At 34.2% G+C, this 25,304-nt stretch overlaps 4 protein-coding genes and 1 pseudogene across 4 annotated transcripts; 1 reads left to right on the forward strand and 4 right to left on the reverse strand.

The window, feature by feature from the left end:
• The first annotated feature begins 4,490 nt into the window (after nt 1–4,490).
• On the forward strand, nt 4,491–5,774 carry LOC120137868 (calcium uniporter protein 1, mitochondrial-like). Its single transcript, XM_039153510.1, has 2 exons — nt 4,491–5,103; nt 5,295–5,774. Exons 1-2 carry the CDS (start codon nt 4,567–4,569, stop codon nt 5,727–5,729), a joined length of 972 nt encoding a protein of 323 aa, XP_039009441.1. The 5' UTR covers nt 4,491–4,566; the 3' UTR covers nt 5,730–5,774.
• Nucleotides 5,775–9,474: 3,700 nt separating this feature from the next.
• On the reverse strand, nt 9,475–11,401 carry LOC120137787 (annotated as a pseudogene).
• A 5,191-nt stretch (nt 11,402–16,592) lies between these two features.
• Nucleotides 16,593–17,906, reverse strand: LOC120137869 (CASP-like protein ARALYDRAFT_485429). Its single transcript, XM_039153511.1, has 3 exons — nt 17,563–17,906; nt 17,048–17,180; nt 16,593–16,957 (listed from the first exon to the last, which is right to left on the reverse strand). The coding sequence occupies exons 1-3, from the start codon at nt 17,700–17,702 to the stop codon at nt 16,763–16,765; spliced, it is 468 nt and encodes a 155-aa protein (XP_039009442.1). The 5' UTR covers nt 17,703–17,906; the 3' UTR covers nt 16,593–16,762.
• Nucleotides 17,907–19,416: 1,510 nt separating this feature from the next.
• Nucleotides 19,417–20,900, reverse strand: LOC120137866 (oxygen-evolving enhancer protein 1, chloroplastic-like). The gene is made up of 2 exons (XM_039153508.1): nt 20,643–20,900; nt 19,417–20,276 (listed from the first exon to the last, which is right to left on the reverse strand). Exons 1-2 carry the CDS (start codon nt 20,883–20,885, stop codon nt 19,518–19,520), a joined length of 1,002 nt encoding a protein of 333 aa, XP_039009439.1. The 5' UTR covers nt 20,886–20,900; the 3' UTR covers nt 19,417–19,517.
• Nucleotides 20,901–22,016: 1,116 nt separating this feature from the next.
• LOC120137867 (oxygen-evolving enhancer protein 1, chloroplastic) lies at nt 22,017–23,308 on the reverse strand. The gene is made up of 2 exons (XM_039153509.1): nt 23,033–23,308; nt 22,017–22,932 (listed from the first exon to the last, which is right to left on the reverse strand). Exons 1-2 carry the CDS (start codon nt 23,273–23,275, stop codon nt 22,174–22,176), a joined length of 1,002 nt encoding a protein of 333 aa, XP_039009440.1. The 5' UTR covers nt 23,276–23,308; the 3' UTR covers nt 22,017–22,173.
• Nucleotides 23,309–25,304: the final 1,996 nt, after the last annotated feature.

The raw sequence follows: 25,304 nt of genomic DNA on the forward strand, positions 1-25,304 counted from the left end.
TATTTTAACTCGTAATAAAACAATATATCTTTTTAACCCGTAGTAAAACAATCTCTCCTTTTAATCCAATCTCAAATCCTAAACCCTAAATCCCAAACCACAAGCCACGACTCATTAATCTCAAACCGTAAATCCTAAAGTTTAAATCTTTAACCCTGTCCCTTAAGCTCTAACCCTAAAAAGATAAGAGAATACTAACCCCCTCTCTCTATATATATTCTAAAACTTATTTATTTAAATTCTAATTAAATCTAAGTTATTTATGTAGTTAAATATGATTACTAGTTTTACATAGTGTAAGTGAATCATAACCCTATATATATATATATATTACGCGGTTAGTAGGGGTGTTCAAAACCAAATACCCGATTTTTTGGATACCCGAAATACTGGGTACCCATAATTTTCGAGTACTAAAATGTGTTAGAGTATGCCCAAAGACCAATCATATGATGATTGTAATAATACATTTATTTACCGATTTTTTTTAATAAAGCATTGCCAATATTATTTTCAGTTATATGTTTGTGTTTAACATAAACTGAAATATAATAAAGTTCATATAATAACAATGTTAAAAGATCCATAGTCAAGTATTATTATGTGCATGAACAATAATAATACCCTTAAGACTAACATATTATTGATTGATGACAAGGAGTTGTCATTGACATAGAGATGTCAGAATTGATGCATGATTATATTGTTAGAGAACAATATATTTGATTGACCCATCATGAGCATATGTCTTGGATTATTATGTAACAGTCATAACATTACTCATGGTGATGACTATATGTATGATCCTCACACTTGAGATCAATGTCATCCCAACATATATTGTTGTATGTTTTAATACAGTTAAACATGCTCCGTAACTGGTTGCACTATAAAGATTGTTATTGAATATATCTCGATATATGCAGTGGGGTGTATATGGTTAAGATAGGATTTGTCCTGCATACATAATAGGAAATATATCACATGCTACTTGATTGAGTGAGACTAAAAATGCATGGACATGCTATAATAAGTTGATATGTGATATCACAAATTATTCGTTAATTATAGTCTACTTTAGATATCAAGAAACAATAGATGGGTTATACAAGTGTGACTAATCTAAGACTTGTGCCTATTCTAGATATAAAGGACAAAAGGATGTAATACATAAAAGAGTTAATCACGAAGATGATGTGTCGAATCATAATTTCTTGTAACTTAGGTGACAATGATATATTGCTAGATGTCACTCATTGTATGTAATATTAGAATTGTTCTAATAATTACTACTAACGTTACAAGAACCTACAGGGTCACACCCTATGATTGAAATGAGCAAAGATGCATAATTTGTTGCATGTTACTAAAATATATCTAGAGTTAAGATATGTATATTTGATATACATATGATTTTAATTATCCCGAATATAATAAGTAAGCATTAAAAGAATGTAATTTATATTACAACTCTTTTAATTGATATATAATTCGGAATAATTAAATAAGTTTTAAAATAAACATTAAAGATTGTAATTCATATTATAAGTCTTTAATGTATATTTAATTTGAATTAATTAAATAATATTTTATTTATTAATTCGAAATAATTTTAAAAACCCTAAGATGTTAGGGTAATTGATATATTTAAAGGAGGTAAGGTCTAGCAGCCGCTTTTTTTCTTCTCAAAACCGTTTTTGGGAAAATAAAATTTTGCTCTCAATCGGGTGAACTAAGTAGAAGTCGAGACGTGTTTTCGTGGAGGCTTACGATTTGAACCGTTCGTGATCACCACTTCCCGCTGTTGTCTTTACTGTTTTTCAAGGAACCCATTGTAAGTATTCACATCATTTCCTCCCGATTTCGGTTTTACGTACTTAGATCACTGGTGAGACTGTCGAGTTTTGTTTCCGTTGCGCCGTGGGGTGCGCTGACGGTCCCAACAAAATGCCAGCCTGTGTCCCAGCCCATGACATTCGGGTACCCGTAAAACCTGATTAAAACTAACCCCCTCTCTCTCACACACACTGTGTAAAACACTTTTAGTTTTACAAATATTTAAGACCATTGGATGAGTGAAAATAGTTGGTTGAGATTAACTCATTATTTTTTCAGTGAATATCTTCTCATTTTCTAATATATAAGATAGGATTTGTTTACACCGAGTAAAACTTTTTATATTTACACTTTAGGATCATTGGATGAGTAAAAATGAACGTATGATATTCGAAGTAAAAAATATAAGATATTCCTTGAAAAAAGTAATTTTGAATTTTCATAATTTAATTTTTTTATTTTTAAATTATTTTTAAGAATTATATATATTTTTAAATTTTATAAAATATTTTAATTTTTTTATAATTTTTTTTAAAAATTTTGTTGAGAGGAACCGATTTATATATTTTCAAAATTATTAACAACCCAAGTGGGAGGAAAGCTTGAAATTTATTTATTTTCGAATCGAATAGAATTTTGTTTAGCTTAACTAAGAGGTAAAGTCTATTATAGCTTTGCAAGCTTTGGTACAATGAGCCTATAATCCAGTCATACTTCTCCTGTGAATGAAGATCTTTTATGGGACACCTAGGCCGAGGGGGAAAATGGCGTAGAGGCTATGACACTTTTAATTGGATTAAACTATTTGGGATTAATCTCTTTTAGATCAGGTAATTTCTTTTCTTTTGGACCATTTAATTGGGTAATAATTTATCATTATTAACTTTTTTTTGTTACGTAAAAATTGTGTATCTATTCAATTTACACTATAATTTGATATATATATATATATATATATATATATATATAAATTATGATATAGTTTTTAAATGAGTGATTTGATTGAATTCTTTTATATGTTAATGATATATTTATATCAGTCCTTTGCATTAAAAAATTATAATTCTTTTACAATTGTTACAGAATTTTTTGTCAATTAAGATGTATTCAAAGGATTAAATACAAAACATAAAGATCAACATGGTTGGTTCAAGTGGTAAGCAGTTTGATATCGTTTAAGTAATGTCTCAGGTTCAAGTTATTGTGTATGTAGAAAATCTCTGTTGAGAAACTCACATACCAAAACTAAGTGTGTGACTCAGATCGATCCAAATTAGTCAGAACAAAACATTAGAAACTGAAGGTCCAAAAAAAAAAACAAAAAAAAACATAAATAATAAGCCCATGCCAAACAACTATGCAAAGGTCCAAAGTACAACAAAAAAAAAGAAGTCAACACTAGCCTAGAAAAATAAAAAAAAAGAGGAGAAAATATAAAAAAAAACAATTAAACAATGTTAATAGTAAAAGATAATGTTCATTGTTAATGACTAAAAAATATTATGATAATATCCTAGAAAAATAAAAAGAATTAAAAGATAAAATATCAGGTTCGAACAATTGTAAGCAAAGTATGTGTATATTATTAATGACTAAAAAAAATTATCTTATGATCACCTCAAATTATTTAAATAATAATAATAAGAATAATAATGGAAGAAAATAAAATAAAATTTTATCCCCATCGAGTATGTCAAATGGATTATTTATAGCAACCAAAGTACAGAAAAGAAAATGGAAGTAACCAAGTATAAAAGAAAAATAAAAGATAGAGTGAAGAGATAACCGATATCTGATAATATTGAAATCATCGAAAAATATGTATATTGAAAATATGAAATAAACTAAAAAAAAAGTGTGAGCTTTTCCGACATGTTAATGAAAGATCAAAATGAAATTATATTATTAGATGATTGATATAAAATATTTTAAAGTTTAAAAATTAAACATGATATTATAATATGAGAACCTGTTAAACATGATTTTAACTTTTTGTATGTTTGTGTTGCATTCATATTATTTTCGTGTGACGTCATGTATTAATTATTTTTTTATGTCGTGTCTACATTCATTTCGTGTAATTTAGTATATTGATTTTGAATTTAATTTTATTTAATTAATGATACATTAATATAGTTAATAAAAACTCTAATTTTAGAAATTTATTTTAACTTCTAAAACATAATGTATTTAAGTTTTAGCTTCTTTAAAATATTAATTTTTTTTTAAAAGGACAAATCATCGGATTTTTTTTATTCATCAATTTAATAGATAATTAAATGTTATTTTTCATTGGTAAATGTAAAATTCTAATCTATTCTCAGAAAGGATCACAAAAATATATGTGGCGACACGTTTGCACGAACGTAACCGTCCTCAAACCGTTTAGATAAACCTAGTTTATATCCAGTTCTACCTTTTGTCTGTGTCAGCTGCTTTTCCCACATAACCATTCCTATTCTATTTACCATGAGCCCCTCGCCTTTCATCAATGGAGGTTCCACTGTGATTGGATTTTCAAGTTGAGACATACACGTATACGGTGATTAGGCAGGCCTCTTTGATATTTCCTATTTTTCATTTTCATTTTTTTTTATCTTTTTTACACCTTCCTCCATTGTTGGACACTATAAAGATGGCCAATTCTCCATTTGATTGTGCCAACACCAGAAGGGCAATGCTTTCAAATCTTCTCCACTACGAAAAATAAGAAAAAAATTAAATATAGCAATGATGTTGAAAAAAACCTTGGTGGAGAAGCTTTTCAATATTTCAAAAATGTCTTCGCAATCTCTTACTAGATACCGGACTTCTTCGACAATGGTTCAAAATCGGCTTTCCATGGCGCCGGATCAAGGAGACGCTGACGACAATGGAGTGTCCTTGCAGTTTCTTCATGGAAGAGGTATGCTTTCGCCGGCGATGAGGAAGCTAGGGACGGGGGGAAATTTAATGGGGAGGTTAAGGGGGGTTGATTTGTACAAGAATCGGGTCCGGTTGGATGGGTTAAGCCAGCACTTGGCGGCGCAGGAGGTGGCGGCACTGTCGGATCAGGAAGCGAAAAAGCTGTTAAAGGTAGCGCAGTTGGAGGTGTTGAAAACGGGGCTGAGAGAAACCGGGAAAAACTGGGTTCCTTATTCGGACTTTATTCGGATGTGCGGTCAAAGCTGTTCGGATCCCGAACAGGGATCGGAGTTCGCCAAATTACTCGACGAGTCGGGGACTGTCATCGTGTTGGGAGACGTTGTCGTTTTGCGACCCGAACAGGTACATTAAAACGACGATTTTTTCCCTCTATTAATTATTTCTTGAAATTTATTTTTTACTGCAATTGGTGTTTCGATCATGACTGCATTCAAAAGATTATGATGTTAATTAATATTTATTTAAAAATATTATTGTACAAATAAATTTAATGAGGATTGAAATGTACTTGTATTTGTGTATCCTGATTATAGGTAACCAAAGCCATTGGTGGGCTGATTCCTATACGGAATCCGAACCCGGGTGACCCGAGAATGAATCAATTGGCGGAATTGGAGAGGCAGAAGGCTAAAATAGATTCAAAAGCCGAATCATTGGTCCGATGGGAGCTGAGGCTGGGTCTAGCCTATTTGGTGGTTCAGACCGCCTGGTTCATGAGGCTAACATTTTGGGATCTGTCATGGGATGTGATGGAACCCATTTGTTTCTACGTCACCACCCTGTATTTCATGGCTGCCCACACATTCTTCCTCAAGACATCCAGAGAACCGTCTTTCGAAGGGTTCTACCAAACCCGGTTCACCGCAAAGCAAAAACGGCTCATCAAAGCCCACAAATTCGATATCGACGAGTATGATAAGCTGAAGGCTATCTTGAACCCATATTCGGAGAAGACCAAGGTTGGTTGATGATCGGAAATAATAGGATTGCTGTTTTTAGGGTTTAGGAGGTGCTTAATTTCCCTACCATGTTGTTCGCCCCCCTCCCCCTCCCCCTCCCCCTCCCCACCCCCTTTCTCTTTTTCTTGCAACTCCCGAAAGACATTTGAAGCAAAATCTCAACAAATACAAGAAGGTTAGGCTTACATTAACCTTAACAGTCTGGGATAATCCGTAAACTTTTTAGAGGAACAACGGAAGCCCACAAATGCATAGAATCACTCTTTTTTTAACGTGACCTTCGATACATTCACAAAACCGCCTACTTTAAAATAAGTCTCTTTTGATTATAGATATTTTAGCATAATTTTTAATATTCATACATCAAAATTAAAAAATAATACAATGTAATCTATTACAAACTTCGAAAAATGAGCATAGCAGAGCTTGTGCCTCGAAGACTAAAGCTCGCTCGAGTCTAACCCTTGTTTTTAACGTACGTAATATTTTGGACGGATAACGTACTGTGGGACAAGTTTATCCCACATAGAACGAGATAATTCACTTTTTACTAACATTTATAAGCGTCGATAAAGCAAAAATATTTGTCAGTAAAAGTAACACTAGCAGTTAAAATAACCATAGGATGATTGCCGACCAACCAGGTGCAGTCGTGCCGATAAAAAGTTTTAACGGACTAATCATAAGTACTAACACAAAGTTAATAAATTTAGATTATGACATTAAAATTTAAATTTTTTTATTAAAAAATTTAAATAGATAGAACCGATATTGATTGTTAATTTTATTTGATCTGATTTAAATTTATTCTTATAAATCATAATATTATAAAATCAAAATTCATCAAATTAAGATGAAATAGCCATTCCTAATTGTACATCATCAAATACTAAACCTTATATATTCTAAAAACAGTGTCATATAATTAAGGGTAAATTACACGTGTAATACTTAAACTACCACTTTTGTTTTATTTTAGTACCTAAATTATTCTTTTTTTCAAAATCATACTTAAAATTTATTTTATATTTCATTTAGTACCTCTGTCGTAAAAAACCTGGCATTTTTATGGTTAATTTACATAATTTATCATTCAACTATCTTTTCACTCCTATTTGGCCATTAAAGTTTTTTTAAATTTAATCACTTAACTTTCAAACTGCTCCTATTTTAATCACTCTTACTTATTTTTTAATTGAAGTTTATATTATTATAAATATTGAATTTATTAATGCTCACATAATCAAATTATGAGCGGGAGGGGCTGTGACCCTCTCTAATTTTTTTGGTTTAATAATAATTTAGGCCTCGTAAATTTATATATTAGATAAAATCTTTTTTTTTCAAATTTTAAATTTAAATATTTCATAGAATCTTATACTTTTAAATTAAATTATTTTTAATATTTGATTTTAATTATGTCTCTATTTATGTGAGAAGTTTAATTTCAAGTTAATTATCAATAATATTGAGGTTCCAATAGGGAATGCTTTTTTTTTTGGCAAAGCTTTAATGTTTAAACTTTAATATCAATGGAGAAAAGGGGCAAAACGAATTCAATTACCTAATCTTGAAAATTTTGCAATTTAAAGCCAATATTTCGGTATCACAAGTCAAAGGTTAAGTTAGAACTTGCTCTTATCTTTGTCTACATATATAATAGACTTCTTCTTTTGCCTACAGCGAGAAGGAAACAAATTCCCTGCCATGAAAAGGACTCCTACAAGAAATTAATTTCTTCTCTCTATATATAAATCTAAACCTTGTTTTGATGCTTATATTGACGTTGAACTACTTACGGAAGAATAATCTCAAAACCATGGAGAGGTTAAGCTGCAGAAACCCTATGAAACTAAGCTCCGGATGCAGTACATAACGGTATCTGATGAGGCAAAAATACTTGAGAAGCTATCCATTGATGATGACCTCCAAGGAGGAACACATATTAGGGGGCGATACGGTGAAGAAGTGGTTCAAGGAGATGAAGAGGAAGTACGAGTGGCGTTCCATTGATCGGGAGGAAAGCACAAGACATGGTGGCAGTGGTCTCCTGCCGGAGATGAGGCGAAGAAGTCTTCTTCTTCACGTGTTGAAGCTTGCTTGGGGTTATTGATTGTCGTTTGCATGGCTAAAGTTGATGTGGCTAACATGGAAGTCCCTAAAACTATTGGATTTGGGAATTAAAACATGTAATTTTCTATTAAAAAAAGGGGTACAGTTTCGGTTTCTTTCTTTATATCTAATTTTTTGTATTTTTTGACTCGGACATTTGACCAATTTCAGTATATAATCAAGGATTAAATTATCTAATTTAAAAAACTAATAACTAAAAAAATTAAATTATCTAATTTAAAAAACTAATAACTATTATACTTAAATTAAAAATTAATTTAAATTTATTTACTATTTAAACTTATAAAACTCTAATTTATCAGGTATTTATCATTCAACCAGATAAATTGAGGAATAAGTCCCTTTCAAGGTTCAGTTAATTTTATCATTATTGTGTATGCGTGTGTGTATATATATATATATCATAAATTGATCTCTTGGCATCTATGGTGCTCGAACATGAGTCCTCAAGAATAATAATAATTTCTTTATCACGAAGGCCACATGCCACCTAATCATTTTTTTCTATCGCTCCTAAATTATTTAATTTTATTAATATAAGATGTTTAGAAATGATAATATGTGTTTTAAAGATATTCAACTATTTAATAATAAACATTCAAATATCCTGTAATCTATAGTACTCAAACCTAAAACCTTTAAAAATAACGACAATCCCTTTGACCACGGAGATAACTTGGATTCATGCATCTTGAATTGTATTTAATATCTAAAGTTTAAATAAATTTGATATATATATCATTATACGATTTTGTTTGTGTTTTTTATTTTCATTAACAGTGTATTTGTTAATAATATATTAATATGAGTTTATTTTTATATAGTCTTGTATTATGGATATATTTTGTTAAAAAATAAATTATCATATCTCAAAAATATGATTTTGTATACAAAAATATGATTTTGTATACAAAAATAAGCCTTGATGGTTTTCTATTTTAAATTAAAGCTTAAATATTTTTATGGGAAATTAATTTAATTCAAAGACATATAGGATGTGTTTGGTTGGGGGAATGTGAGATTCCCATGGGAATGGAATCCACATTCTTCCGTTTGGTTAGCCGGAAATATCATTCCCGGTAATCTTACATTACCAATAGTGGATTTTTTGGGATATATTATTGGAAATTTCATTACCTCCATTTCCTTAGGTATTATTGGATTACCGACATTTTGGAATAAAATGCCCTTAAAAAACTTCTTTCAAAAATATCCTTATTCTGTCATTGAATAATAAAAATTCTACGAAGGTTAAATTACAAATTTATCCTTAAACTATTTTAGATTTACAAAAAAAAATCTATAATTAAAATATTATATGAAATTCAGGGGTTAAAATAAAATTTTACCATTTCATTAAACCTTTTTATATTTTCAATTTTGTAAAAAAATTATATGAATTATATGAATTTAATTTTTTTAAAGAAAATATATAAATATTTTCCAATTTGTTAAAAAACAAATATATAATAAGGACAATTTGGTCAAATATACATTCTAATAATATTTTATTTCTTTAATCAAACACAATAATCTTATATTCCTACTAAATCAACCAAATACAAAATACAACATTCCAGTAATCCTATTCTCTGGTAATCTTTTATTCCCACTGATAATCTTACATTCCGTGAACCAAACGCACCCATAGAAGTAAAACAATATACCATGGCATATAGTGAAGTGAAACATGGCCAACATTGGCGGTGGTGACAAGCTGTGAATAGGGTGGCACCGCCGCCTCAGTGGCAGTGGTCGTTATGGAAGTGCACTTTTTGTTTTCTGAGAACGAGAAGCATTGCGGATTTCAATGAGTGAAGGGTCGTTTTCGAGGGCTGTGATTTCGCACGTTTTCCATTAACATTTCGTTATTGATGCTGTCGGGCGAGGCGTCGATGTTTGTGCATTATTGCTGCCATTATTAGTCTCCCTTTCTTTCACTTTATCATTGTTCTCTCTCTCTCGTCTTCCTCTGTCTCTTGTTGATACATCTCTTCCACCATGGGTTTCCACATCCGAACCCTGGCGTTTATGAACCAATTTGAAACCTGCATTAACATATACATATGATATGATTAAGGGCTCTTTTCAGAATCTAATTCTGCAAAGTAAAGGCTTGCTACAATAGTTGTGAAAGAGCCAACCTGATATCTCGAGAGACCAGTCTGTCGAGCCAACAGATGCTTTTCTGCACCGCTTGGGTACCTGAGAAACATTAAACGACATTAGATCATGACATTTTGCAGAGAAATGCCTTTCTTATGGCTTAATCAAGTTGTTCTTTAATGTAGTAACTAATTTCAGGTCTTAAGTCTTAACATCTTTTTTACTGACGAGACAACATCCCCGAGAACTGCGTTATCATGGCACCTTGTCTTTAAGAACCGAGTAGCTAGTGTGAGATAAAGACAACGTAGGGGTGGAGAAAATGTTCGAAAAGCCAGACCCTTAAGATGTTGACAGATCTTTCAGGCAGGCCCGTTTTGGATCTCCAAGATTCATGCTCCATCATTTTACCGTCCATTTGATTCAATTGTGCCGATATCGAATCCTTCAAGCCCCTAAAATGTCTTGACATTGCCTGATAATTAGCAAGTGCAGTGTAAGGCACTGATGCACCATTGCCCATCACTTGGTCCAATGAGTCCACCATCATTTTCACCTTTTCACAGTAAAGCTTGTATCTCTTCTCCACCTGCAAATAACTTCACTGCTTTGTTGTTAATCACAGAAATCAATATGATTTGACGTTGAAGTTTTAATCAAATTCAACTAGAGTACCCTATAGAACCCTATTCACTATCTTGAAGGAGAGACAATTTGAGAAGAAAGAGATAGAGATTACATACCTCATCAAGCATGGCTAAAAGTTTGACCTTCTTTCTTTGATGTTCAATTCTGTCATCTGGTGATAAAGGAGGGAGATACTTTGTCAATGAAGAACCACTAGGATAAGAACTAGGGTTTGTTTTGTTTCGACCAAACTTGTTCTTCTTCAACTTGCCTCTTCTAAAACTGCAAAATTCTTCCAACATTTCTTAAGCAAAATTAACATACTTGGAGCTTCTAAGCACATTGACCATTCCCATCGAGGATCCGAGCCCAGCATGAACTTGGTTGTAATACGGAAAAGATGATGATAAAGATAGTGAAAGGCCTTGGCTTTCTAAAACAACTCCAATTTCACTTGGAATGTTGAGTTGGGAAACAGTGTTAGCATTATCAGGAACCCAAGTAAATGGAGGTGAAATTAGTACAGTGCTTGTACCAAAAGAAGACTCTCCAGGACCTTGAAGAGAATTTGGGGAAGATGGTGATCTTGGCTGCGGATTCATCAACAACAGTTGTATGGAAGCTGCTGGTAACTGCTGATGGTTAAAGTCGCTCTGATTCACCTGCTGGCCTGTGTGCTTGATAATTGGGCGGTTGAGCCTCGGTGGAAGCGGTGGCGGCCACGGCCGGTATACCCGAAGAAGCATCGAACATTTCGGATAACATACCCGATGTTTCACCAACCGGAAGAGCTTTTCATTCTTCCTCGAAGTCATTGGAGCTTCTGAAGAGGCCAATAGCTGCTTGGTACATGGAATTTGTAGGGTTCATATTGTACAGTCAAAACGTGATGAAATGGGCACTGCCTAAGCATTTTTCAACAAATGTTTGACACGGCCAACCGCACAATTCAAAGGTGGTTACCTAATTGTTTAAAAAGGTAATGATAATCATACATTCAACCATTGTATTTTAGGATAATTATAGAATTAGTCCCTGAGCTTCAACTATAAATACCTAGTTCATTTAGCTTCAAAATTATCCCAAAATCATTTCTTTCTCCTAATACTAGAGAGCTTTCTTGTGAGTAGTGAATGTTTTGTAAACACCTGTAAATTTTCTCTCTAGTAAAAGATCTGCAGCAGTCCAGAGACGTAGGTATAATTGGCTGAACTCCGTTATCAATTTCGGGTATTATTTTTCCGCTTTTATTTCTCATTCTCACTAATCTGGTTATAAGGAAATTACTCGTATTCGGTTTATTTTCCAACAACTGGTATCAGAGCTTTTGGTTGTAATTTTCAATTTTTTGAGGTTACTATTTATTACTATTCATGTGAATAGTAAATTTTGTGAATAGTAAAATTTTGTCGGCGATACGAATTTGTCGACAGAGGTGTTCTAATACACGGTGGTTCGCAAGAATTGTCAGAAACGATCCAAACGAAGCCAGATTCGAGTGGAGCGATGGCTGCAGACGAAGAGAATGTGAAAATTGAAAAGTTCGATAGTGTAGACTTTGGCTTTTGGAAGATGCAGATTGAAGATTTTCTGTACCAGAAAAATCTATATCAACCTCTCTCAGGAAGCAACCAGAGGGCATGAAGAATGAAAACTGGGTCTTCTCGACAGACAAGCCCTCGGAGTTATCCGACTGACGTTATCCCACAATGTTGCTTTCAACATAGTAAAGGAAAAAACCACGGCAGGTCTTATGGCGGTTCTCTCCAGTATGCATAAGAAGCTATCGATCTTAAACAAAGTTCATTTGATGAGGCGGTTATTCAATTTGTGGATGGGGCATCAGTGACTCAATACCTAAATGAACTCTACACAATCAGAACCAGTTGAGTTCAGTAGAAATTGAATTCGATGATGAAGTTTGAGCTTTAATTCTCTTATCATCTCTACCAGAAAGTTGGAATGCTAATGTTACAGCAGTCAGCAGCTCGTCGGAAAATAACAAATTAAAATTCGACGATGTACGGATCTGGTATTGAGTGAAGAAATTCGACAGAGAGAATCAGGTGAAGCATCAACCTCCTCAGCCTTGCACACGGAGTCAGAGGGAGAACTTCATAAAGAAATTCAAATCGTGGCAGATCCAAATCCAGAATGGGAAAATCAAGAACAGGAAAAATATTTTACCTGTTATAATTGTGGCAAGAAGGGTCACTTTAAAATAGACTGCCGAACACTAAATAAAGATACCGACGCACAGGAATCTGTCAACATGACAGAGGAGACAAGTGATGCATGATTCTAAGCGTCAACAGTCCGATTGAATCATGGATCTTGGATTCAGGGGCATCTTTCCACTACTCCCCATGCCGAGAAATCATGGAGAACTATGTCAGTGGTGATTTTGGGAAGGTTCATCTAGCTGATGATGAAACCTTAAAGATCGTCAGAAAAGGAGAAATCTGATTAAAGATGTCAAACCAGACCACCTGGACACTGAAAGGAGTGAGACATATTCATGGCCTCAAAAGAAATTTGATTTCTGAAGGAAAGCTTGATAGAGAAGGTTATAGTACAACTTTTTCAGACTGTGAATGAAAGATTACCAAAGGAGCACTCGTCATTGCTCGTGGTAAGAAGACTGGTACTCTTTATGTAACCTCAAATTTAGAGAATATCATTGCAGTAGCAGATGCTGATGGAAAATCAAACCTATGGCACCAAAGGCTTGTCCATATGAGCGAGAAAGGGATGAAGACATTTTTGTCAAAAGGGAAGCTGTCGGATCTAAAGAATGTAGATGTTAGACTATGTGAAGATTGCATCTTTGGCAAACAAAAGAAAGTGAGTTTTGCAAAGATTGGCAAGACACCCAAGGCATAAAAGTTATAGTTGGTTCATACTGATGTATGGGAACCATCTCCAGTTTTATCTCTTGCAGGCTCATTATATTATGTCACCTTCATCGATGATTCAACAAGGAAGGTGTGGGTTTATTTTCTGAAGAAGAAATCAGAAGTCTTTGATACCTTCAGAAAATGGAAAGCCATGGTGGAAAATGAGTCTGGTTTGAAAGTCAAGCGGTTGAGGTATGATAATAGAGGAGAGTACAAAAATAGAAGATTCAGAGATTTCTGTGCAAACAATGGGATAAAGATGGAGACAACAGTTCCCATGACACCACAGCAGAATGGCGTAGTAGAGAGCATTAACAAAACTCTGAATGAACGTGACAGAAGCATGAGGATACATGCCGGACTGCCCAAATTTCTATGGGCTAAAGCTATCAATACTGCAGCTTACCTGATCAACCGTGGGCCCTCAGTTCCTTTGGATGAAAGAATACCAGAGGAAGTTTGGAGCAAGAAAGAAATAAATCTTTCACACTTAAGAGTGTTTGGTTGTATTTCTTATGTACGCATAGATTCTACTGGGTAAACTTGACTATGAAAATCGGAAGATCATCATAAACATAGATTTCATTTTCAATGAGCATGTGATGTACAAAGACAAGTCAACCATGGAATCAAGTAGCTCCAACACCGAAGCTGAAACAAAGGAATTTGTTGAGTTTGAAGAGATTTCTGGAAATGATGTTCAGATCACTCCTGAAGCAGTTCAAGAAGAACCAGTCACACCAGAACTGAGACGCTCCTCCAAAATTCCTAAACTAACCCAACGGTATTCTCCTTCTTTGCACTACTTGTTGCTGACTGACAATGGTGAACCAGAGTGCTATGATGAAGCAATGCAAGTGGAGGATTCAGTCAAGTGGGAGTCTTCCATGAAAGATGAGATGGACTCGCTTATGTCAAATCAGACGTGAGAATTAGCTGAATTACCACCAGGTAAGAAAGCGCTCTACAACAAGTGGATTTACAGGATCAAGGAAGAGCACGATGGGAGCAAACGCTACAAAGCGAGATTGGTTGTCAAAGGTTTTCAGCAAAAAGAAGGTATTGACTGCAATAAAATTTTCTCTCCAGTCATGAAACTGTCTACAATCATACTGGTGTTGAAAATTGTAGCTGTAGAAAATCTATATCTTGAGCAGTTAGATGTAAAGACAGCTTTCCTTCATGGTGATTTGGAGGAAGAAATATATATGAGATAGCCAGAAGGCTTCATAGATGCAGGCAAGAAAAACCTGGTATGCAGGTTGAAAAAGAGGTTGTATGGTTTAAAACAAGCTCCTAGACAATGGTACAAGAAGTTTGATAGTTTCATGAGTAGCAGTGGTTTTACTATATGTCAAGCAGATCATTGTTACTACATTAAAAGGTTCGACAACAGCTTCATTATTTTATTATTGTACGTTGATGACATGCTCGTTGCAGGCTCAAACATGCAAGATTATACACTTGAAGCAAGAATTGTCGAAGCAGTTTGCTATGAAGGATCTGGGCGCTGCAAAGCAGATTCTTGGAATGAGGATTAAGAGAGACACAAAGTTGGGGACTTTGATGTTATCACAGGCTGAGTACATCAACAAAGTACTCTCCAGGTTCAACATGCAAGATGCTAAACCAGTAAGTACACCTTTAGGTGTTCATTTTAGACTCACCAAAGAACAGTCACCAAAGACGGAGGAAGAACGTGCACACATGGTGAAGGTGTCGTATGCCTCAGCAATTGGAAGTCTAATGTATGCCATGGTTTGTACCAGACCAGATATTGCTCATGCAGTGGGAGCTGTTAGCAGGCACATGAATAATCCAGGCAAAATACACTGGGAAGTTGTCAAATGGATCCTCAGATATCTGCGAGGTACTACAAACAAAGCATTTTATTTCAAAGGTGGAGATACGATACTGACAGGCTATGTAGATGCTGATTTAGCCGGAAATGTTGACATCAGAAGGAGCACTACAGGGTATGTCTATACTCTAGAAAGAACTGCAGTGAGTTGGGTTTCTCAACTACAGAAGATAGTTGCTCTCTCCACAACTGAAGCAGAATATGTCGCTGTTACGGAAGCCAGCAAAGAGATGGTTTGGCTCCAAAGTTTCTTGGAAGAGTTAGGCAAGAAACAAGAAAACAATGTCTTGTATTGCGATAGTCAAAGTGCTATCCATCTAGCAAAGAATCCGTCTTTTCATTCCAAGATATCCAAAAATTCAAATATCTGATTTTTTGGATATGATACGAATCACTATTTAAATATCTGAAAATTTAAGATATCTAAATTTTCGGATCGAATCGAATTCGATATCCGAATTTACACATCCCTACTTGAACGTCCTTTCCAGAAAGAAAATCATATAGATAATATAATAAAAGTTAGTTAATTACTAACTGTAGATTGATCTCATATGATAAGATATTTTGTACTCAAATAATGTTTAGAGTCTGAATTTTAATCTTATAAATAAAATAAATTTAATTTAAAAGACGTATTTGCAATATTAATTTAAATTAATCATCCATTAATTATATATTATAACTATACACAATATAAGCAATTATAAATGTTTTTTCTTTTGGATGGTTTATAATTGCGCATATAGAGAACTTGATAAGACGTCGGATGTCATAATTAATTGTTCAAAATAAATTTATATAAAACAATATGAATGGAATTACATCCAATAATTCTTTCATAGAATAATTTTCTAATTATTATTCAGACTTTTGTAATATATATAATTAAAAAAGTTAACTTTATGCACGATCTAATTTATCTAAGTGGTTACACGAATCATTGTTATATTTATAGGTCATGGTTTCGAGCATTAGCAATTGTAACACGGAGATTGTTTATTGTCAAAAGGTTGAGAGTATTCAGAACAGATGTTACTTTGTAATTATATTAACTTAATAAAAAATTAAATTTATTTTTGTTAATATATTATTTCGATTATTTCTTTTATCAATTATATATATAATTATGTTACACTGGTTTATCAATTATATCAAAAGTTCTCATTTTCATTTATGTGATCTAGAAAGAAAACAGAGGAGCCCTCCACAAAAGGGTGCCTCATTATTTGTAAAAACAAAACATGCTTCAATGATTATTTGAAGAGCATGAACAAGTCTAATCACATTTAATCATTCGTTCAAGATTCTTTTGCCAAGCGTAAATGTACAAGTTCATGATTTGAGCATATAAGAAACTGTCAAGATTTGCTTACTGGGTTTCCTGTATGAAGAATGGGTTCGAAAGTAGCGAGGTGCTATAAAGAAGGAAGGAGCCAGAGGTTGAAGAGAGTCGAAGCAAAGGATAAGAACCAGGACAAGAATGCCATGGCCGCCGAAAACTGAAACCGGCTACATAACTTGGACGGGCAATACGATGTGCCGGCAGTCGCCAAGAGGCTTGTAACGCTAGCGGTCGAGCAGGCCGCGGCCAGCGAGAGAAACGACAAGGCCTGCAATGAGATTAAACACCATTTTCCCATCAGAAAAGAGATAACAACATCATAGCGACGATTAAGCAAATAAAAGGGTTTGCTATATACCCAGTCTCCAACGATGACGATCAGCAGTACCCTCGGTTGTCGTGGTAAGCATTTGATAAACACGGAATATGCATCGACCAATGCCAACGACAAGCTCCATGGCGCTACCAAGCCCATGACCGTCACCAGGTAGCTGCAAAAGTTTAAAGAAAAAAGAGGAAAGTAAGTAAATCCTCCTCGATTATGCCAACAGGGATGGACCGAGAGGACTGTCGAATCAAATATATTAGGATCCTTACTGAAGTCATAGTTAAGCGACAGAGCATATGATCTTTGCTAAATCCCAGAACCCCAAAGATCAAATAAAAGAATTGCATACAGTTCATTTGACTTTGCTTGCTTCAAAATTCTAAAGGAAAAATAAATGCTTGATCGTGATAGTTTTCCCCAGAGACTTCCAGTTCAAAACCAGATATCAATTATCAACTCAACAAACTAAATTCCGACACAAAAGCAGGAACAAAGACGACAATATTGAGCCAGGAAAATACAAGAATCGGTGCTTTGGGAATCACCTGAAAGAAGTATAGCTAAAGAATTCGACCCCCAAACACATGAAAAGAAGTGAAGCAGAGGAGAAAACGATTTGTCCCAACCGAAGAGCCAAGCTAGCGCTAGTTCCCAACGCCCCCGGCACTTGCTCCATCACAATCATCTTTCATCTCTCTGCTTTTTCATCTTTAATTCCCCCAACAATAAATCCAAAACAGGTTAAAGAAAAGAACAACACTTGGTCTCCAAAATTCCCGAGAATTATGTTCACAGAAAAGGTTCTGGCTTTGGGTTTGTTTCCTATGATGAAGAAATTGGAAGAGAGGCGTTAGCTGAAAACAGCAATATATTATTCCACATACTTTCATTCATGTCTTATTCTTTGTACTGTTATCTTTCTTCTCTCTTTTTTAGATATCAAAGTCAAATGTAAATGTTAAAAACAAAGAAAAATGAATAATTTAGTTTGACAAGTTGATTTGAGTTGAATAATTAGAACCACAGAAAATGGGTTAGCAGGCCAGACACCCCGAACCCTACAAAAAGTGTGTTCAAGAGAGAACCAATTCCCTTCAATAGGCTTTAATTCATAAATTTATTCAAATAAATAATAGGTTGCTCGACCTGCCATTCATGTTGGAACAGCTAAAACAAGGAACCGAACCTGTCCATTTCATGTTTACTTCCCAATGTTCTTTTAATGTTTTAAATATTGTTTATCAACAACCTCCTCCCACTTTCCTTCTCTGTCTCTGCCTCTGCCTGCAACCTTCATCTTTTTTTTTTCTTCAAACTTTCCAGGCTAGAAACCTAAATGTGTGTAACCTATTTTTACGAGACAACTCAAATTATATGTGCACAGGCCACATCTCAAATTATATGAGCGTTCAGTTTATTTAAATTTTAATTGATAAAAATTATATTTTATTATAATTTTAATGGTTAAAAATTATTTAGGGATTAATTTTATTTAGGTAAGAATTATTATGGAATAGATGATTACAAAATAGTATCTGTTATAAATAATCTCAACCATTTAAGAATGAATGCTCAATCACTCCTGCTATAGTCGTTAGTGCTCTAACCCGTTACCTCTAAGAATAACTATCTATTAACTTAAAAAATAATAGGTTTGTTTTTTAGATTTTAGAATAAATTATACATTTAGTACCTAAACTATCAGTTTTAGTTCGTTTTAGTACTTAAACTTTCAATTTTTAAAAACCATACCTTAAGTTTAGTTTTCGTTTCATTTTGGTATCCCATTCAAAATTTAACGTTATGGTTTGAAAAATTGAAAGTTTAGGTACTAAAACGGACCAAAATTGATAATTTAGGTATTAAACGTGTTAAGTTTTTAACAGTGTGGTACTAAAATGAAACAAAAACTAAACGTTAGGTATGAGTTTAAAAAAATTAAAAATTTAAGTACTAAAACTGACCAAAACTGATAGTTTAGGCACTAAGTGCTTAGTTTACCCTAGATTTTAGAGGAATGTTGAAAAATTTTATGGGATGCCTCATATAAAGTTACTTATTAAATCTTGTTTCTTATATGTAATCTATTTTAAGTTAATCTCGAATTGTTTTCTTTACTTACAAATACCTGATAATTTCGATTGGATCAAAGCTATTTTTTAGCATTGCCGTCCGAGAGATCAAACTCTGAACCCCCTTAATCTATTTCCATCTCTACAAGAAATGTGGACCACTAGACATCTGGGTTGACATTGTTGCCTTCGGAGTTCGAATCCACACAAAATGCAACAATATAAATATTTAATCAGTTGATCATTTGGTATATCAAACTCCGTATAATTTTTACTAGGGAAAACATGTTGAACATGATAAAACCATTATTAGAAGAAGACAGTATACAAAAGATAATAAGCTCAGAGTGCTTCTCATGGTATTACAGGAAATTCTAGCAAACATGAGGCCTCAAATTATACAAAGAATGAGCACATTCATCATCACTCTATGAGTCAAGCTGAGCATACCAGATACCAGTGATCTTCACATCCTTGGGAGTCTTGGCTCCCAAGTCAGTGTCCGATGGCTGAAGGCTCTCAAACACACCGATCACTTCACCCGTCTCCGGCTTGCTTTTCGTAACACTCAATGTGATTTTCCCTGATGAACTAGCCGCACTCTTGTTGTTCTCCTTAGCTAGCTCTTCCTCATCTCCTCTCCCTCCGGCAGGCAACGCGACCGCATTGTCGTATCCGGTTGAACCGCCCCTTCCTTTCGGGTCCAAGAAAGACGATCCACGGTAGGACGGTACGAGGAAGTCTCCACTGAAGCTCTCGGGTTTTCCTGATGCAACAAGTTGCTTGATGGTGAAAAGGAATGGCACACGTTCCCCACCAGGGAGCTGAACTGTAACAGCAGCGTAATCGATCCCATCTTTCTCCTCGAATTTGACAGTTCCATCGGTGGACACTTCGAAAGGACCCTCGATTTCGTCGAGGGTGTAGGTTAAACGGGTCATCAGCTTGGTGTTCTGGAACTCAGGAGGGGCATTCTTGCTAACACCCTCAGCTTTGACAGTGAAAGAAGTGGGTTCTAAGCAAAATTTCTTGGCATAATATTTGCCTGGTTTGAAGGCGAATGAGTCGACGCCACCGTCGATGGTGGGGCACTGGTTAGCAGTTCCAGTTCCCTTCACTTCCATGTATGTTTTGCTTTGTATTTCATCATAGGTTAGCCTCTTTGGAACTCCTTCAGCACTTGCTCCCTTTAAAAACAAGGCTTCTAAATATCACTACAGTAATAATTAACAATAACTTATATTTAGCAGATTCAAGTGTAAGTATCCTATATGAGCACAATTTTGTTTAGGCTTTTCGTATATAGAATCTTTGTAGTTTGTAAAATAACAACGTCCCATGTAGTCATGTCTATGAATGTGTCATAACATAAATATTGAATATGAATATGAATATTTCAACAACAAAAAAAAAACTGCAGAGCTCTATAACAAGTTCACTTTTCTCTAAGGTCCTAAACAAGCTAGGAAAAATTTGATAATCATAAGGGCAGATTGAACAAACAAGGAATTAAATGGAAAACCAAAACCAAATGAAAGGAAAAAGCAGTATACCGAGACAACAAGAGCAGAAGTAGCAAGAGCGAAACCAGCAATCTTGGTAGCATCAACACACTTTTGAGCCAAGTCTTTAAAGTCAGTTTGCAACGAGCAAGTCAGCCTAGAACCAACAGGCTCCAAACCAAAGGCCTTAGAAACGGCGTGGGAGGACCTGAGCTGCTGCACGCCAGTCCTAGAGGGCACACCGACCTTGGTCAGTTGCATGAGGGTTGCTGCTGTTTGCAGTGAGGCTGCCATGGTTCAACTTTTTTTTTTTTGGCAAAAAGAAAATTAACCCTTTTTCTGTATTAGTGGGAATTATTTCGATGGAAGATAAGGGGATAGGAGGTGGATATTTTCTGTGTTTGTGTGGAGAAACTGATATATGTGGCAATTATTTTGGTGTAAGATATTGGGATAGGATAAGGGAAGATCCTATTGGCGGAATGAAAGTAGTGGCTCTGGTTTTAAAGGTGGTGTGGGTTCATCATGTGGAGGAAGTCGTCATTCGTAGAGCTTTGGGGGCCATGGTTGTTCTTACTCACTGTGTAATGGTTCAGGGCAAAATCCAAATCACACTCATCACTTGAATGTTGTTAAGTTCATTGACATAAAAAATAGTTATCTTTTATATAATTTTAAGCTGATTTTTACTAGGGTAAACTATGTAATTAGTCATCCACCTATTTATACAGTTCCGTTTTAGTTACTTAACTATTTTTCTCCTTCAAAATCATATATAACATTATATTTTGATTATGTTTTAATCACTTACTATTAAAAAATTAATGATGATATGAATGTCGCGAACGTCAGTGTTTTCCAGTGAACTCAACAATGATGGATTGGCTGGAAAGAGTTGGGAGGGGAAGCTCGAGAGGGGTACCATATAGGTTTCTTGTCAAGGAAGAATTGAGGCCAAGGTTGAACTATGAGCCAGATGGGCGGTTGATTGGGAGTGGACCGATAATAGAGGATGTCGAGTTTGAAGATGAGAACCAAATATATATATATATATATATATATATATATATATTAATTTAAACTGCAATTTAAGATATATATATTATTTGTATTAAATATATTATTAAAATTAAAGTTATCTTAGTGGTCATGTTTATAAAATGAAAAAGTTCAAGAGCCCATCCAAGAAAGCAATAGAAGAGGTCTCTTCTGGTTCCACGTGTTTGTGACTAAAGCAAATCGACGGTTTGGGGAATTCACATGGAGTTTTGATTATTTTGATAATCTGATTCTTCAATTCTATTTGATCAAAGATGATTAGAAGGTTAGAAATTTGGTGAGCATCCCATTTTTGATGCATAGTACTTGTATAACGAGAGTTGTTCAAGTGTAGGACACGATTCTTACATGGTAAAATGCTTGTCGAAAACGGAAAGACATGTCGAACATAATTAAAAACGTTATCAGAAGAAGCCAATATACAAAAGATAACAATCCCATTTTTTCTTCTCATTGGATTACATGAAATTTTAGCAACATGAGGCCTCAAATTACAAACAACAAACGCACATTCATAATCACTCTACGAGTCAAGCTGAGCATACCAGATACCAGTGATCTTCACATCCTTGGGAGTCTTGGCTCCCAAGTCAGTGTCCGATGGCTGAAGGCTCTCAAACACACCGATCACTTCACCCGTCTCCGGCTTGCTTTTCGTAACACTCAATGTGATTTTCCCTGATGAACTAGCCGCACTCTTGTTGTTCTCCTTAGCTAGCTCTTCCTCATCTCCTCTCCCTCCGGCAGGCAACGCGACCGCATTGTCGTATCCGGTTGAGCCGCCCCTTCCTTTCGGGTCCAAGAAAGACGATCCACGGTAGGACGGTACAAGGAAGTCTCCACTGAAGCTCTCGGGTTTGCCTGATGCAACAAGTTGCTTGATGGTGAAAAGGAATGGCACACGTTCCCCACCAGGGAGCTGAACTGTAACAGCAGCGTAATCGATCCCATCTTTCTCCTCGAATTTGACAGTTCCATCGGTGGACACTTCGAAAGGACCCTCGATTTCGTCGAGGGTGTAGGTTAAACGGGTCATCAGCTTGGTGTTCTGGAACTCAGGAGGGGCATTCTTGCTAACACCCTCAGCTTTGACAGTGAAAGAAGTTGGCTCTAAGCAAAATTTCTTGGCGTAGTATTTGCCTGGTTTGAAGGCGAATGAGTCGATACCACCGTCGATGGTCGGGCATTGGTTAGCGGTTCCAGTTCCCTTCACTTCCATATATGTTTTGCTTTGGATTTCATCATAGGTTAGCCTCTTTGGAACTCCTTCAGCACTTGCTCCCTTCAAAAACAAGGCTTCTAATTATCACTAATTCTGAACAGATACTGCCGTATAATCAATCCAGATATTAAAATAGAATCCAAAGTGAAAATAACTATACCGAGGCAACAAGAGCAGAAGTGGCAAGAGCGAAACCAGCAATCTTGGTAGCATCAACGCACTTTTGAGCCAAGTCTTTAAAGTCGGTCTGCAAGGAGCAAGTGAGCCTAGAACCAGCAGGCTCCAAACCAAAGGCCTTGGAAACGCTAGGGGAGGACCTGAGCTGCATGACGCCAGTCCTAGATGGAACACTGACCTTGGCCGGCTGCATGAGGGTTGCTGCTGCTTGTAGCGAGGCTGCCATTGTTAAAAACTTTTGCAGAAACAGAAAACTATTTTTTCCTGTATTGATGTGAAAAACTTATATTTCTGGGAAATATTTGGGTGTAAGATAAGGGGATCGGATATGGGGTGATTCTATTGGTGGAATGAAATACAGAGAGCAACGTTAATGGGATAAAAGATACTGGTTGTTGACGTGGAGAAACTCCAGATTTCAATGGCTTTTGGGCCATATAAATTTTAGTTGATTGTCCTTAAGCGCAGTAGGAGACTAATAGCATAATTTAAACTAAAAATAATAATTATTATTATTATTTAAATCAAAATTGAAATATTACAATTCAAAAAGTATAAGCATTAAATTTATAATTTATACATATTATAGGAAATAGTATCATAATTTGAAAAAATCAAATTCAAATCTTATTTCTTCTAAGTTCTAAAAGTTAATGATTTAATATTTAAAACTACCTTTAAACCCAAACCACCACTTCAGTGACAGAAATGAGAATTGATTTTCATAGAGATTTTAAATTTAAATAAATAAATTTAAAAAGTGTGTACGTAATTAATAATTAAAAGAAATTTCGAACGAATATTATTTATGAATATTTTAAATAATATTTAAATTGTCTTCAAATAATTTTTCCTTGTTTAATTTCCTCCAAATTAAAGTAGACAAAAAGGATTTATTTTGTAAGTTCCTTATTGATGGGAGTGTAGGATAATGGAGTGTGAGATGATCGTTAATTTTAGAAGTCTAAAATTTAAACATGATTGAAAGTATTTGAATATATATCATCAAATAGTTGAAAGTTTTTAAAACAATATACATTATATATTAATAAAAAATATTAACTATTTTATTAATTATATTACCTAAAATTTCATACGAAAATTACATGATCGTGTCATGTGTCACCATTTAGTTGGAGAACTAACTTTTTAATTTAATATATTTTATTAAAATAAATATATTTGGATACATATTTGGTTTCCCAAGAGACCCAGGTTCGAATCGCATTAGTCCCAGTTTTCTTTGCTTTCTTTCAATTAGAGGGTGACAAGTGGCACCCTCTGATTGGTAAAAAATAAATATATTAAATTAAAATAAAGTTAGTCCTCCAATGGAATGATTACACATGGCAGAACACGTAGTACTAATGACACGTGATATCATTCGATCGGATGATTAAATTTATTTTGATTTATTAAAAGTATGACTAAATTGAGAGAGAATATATAAATAATAGAGACCAAATGTTACGAAATTTAGCAAGTATTGTGAAATTAGTTTATTATTGGGTTATATTGACTTTTTATTGTGAAATTTAATCGGATATTCAACTTTCGAATTTAAATTTGAATTTGGATATTTTATTTAGATTGAACTTAAATTTATGTATTTTGATTTGGATTTAGACTTAGATTCATCTGGATTTTTTATTGTTAATTAAATCACATTTAAATTTTATAAAATCCGATCCAGCTCCAATCTATTACCATACCTATTCCACTTTTGATTCACTAAAACCAACAATTTACCTCAACTAATTTTAATTTTAGAAAAGGGTAAATTACACTTTAGTATTTAATCTGTCAATTTTGATCCATTTTAATACTTAAACTTTCAATATTTTTAAAACTATACTTAAAATTTGGGTTTTTTTATTTTAATACCCGTGTTCAAAATTTAACATTATCTTTCAGAAAAATTTAAAAATTTAGATACTAAAAAGAACCAACACTGATAATTTAAGTACTAAACGCTTTAAGTTTTTAACGACGGTGTACTAAAATAAAAAAAAACTAAACGTTAGTTATGATTTTAAAATAATTAAAAGTATAGGTACTAAAACGAATAGTTTAAGTATTAAATGTGTAATTTACCCTTTAGGTTGAAAATTGAACAGAGAAACAGTCAACTCATTATTTGGGCCCTTGACCCTATATGTTTTAAAAACTTAAAAATATTGTATATTCAATATAAATATTATATTGTATTTAAACAAATGTTGTTTATTGTAAAATGATTAAGAATATTTAAATAG

The sequence above is a fragment of the Hibiscus syriacus genome, unplaced genomic scaffold, assembly GCF_006381635.1.
Source record: "Hibiscus syriacus cultivar Baekdansim isolate YM2019G1 unplaced genomic scaffold, ASM638163v2 tig00110676_pilon, whole genome shotgun sequence".
Lineage (NCBI taxonomy): Eukaryota > Viridiplantae > Streptophyta > Magnoliopsida > Malvales > Malvaceae > Hibiscus > Hibiscus syriacus.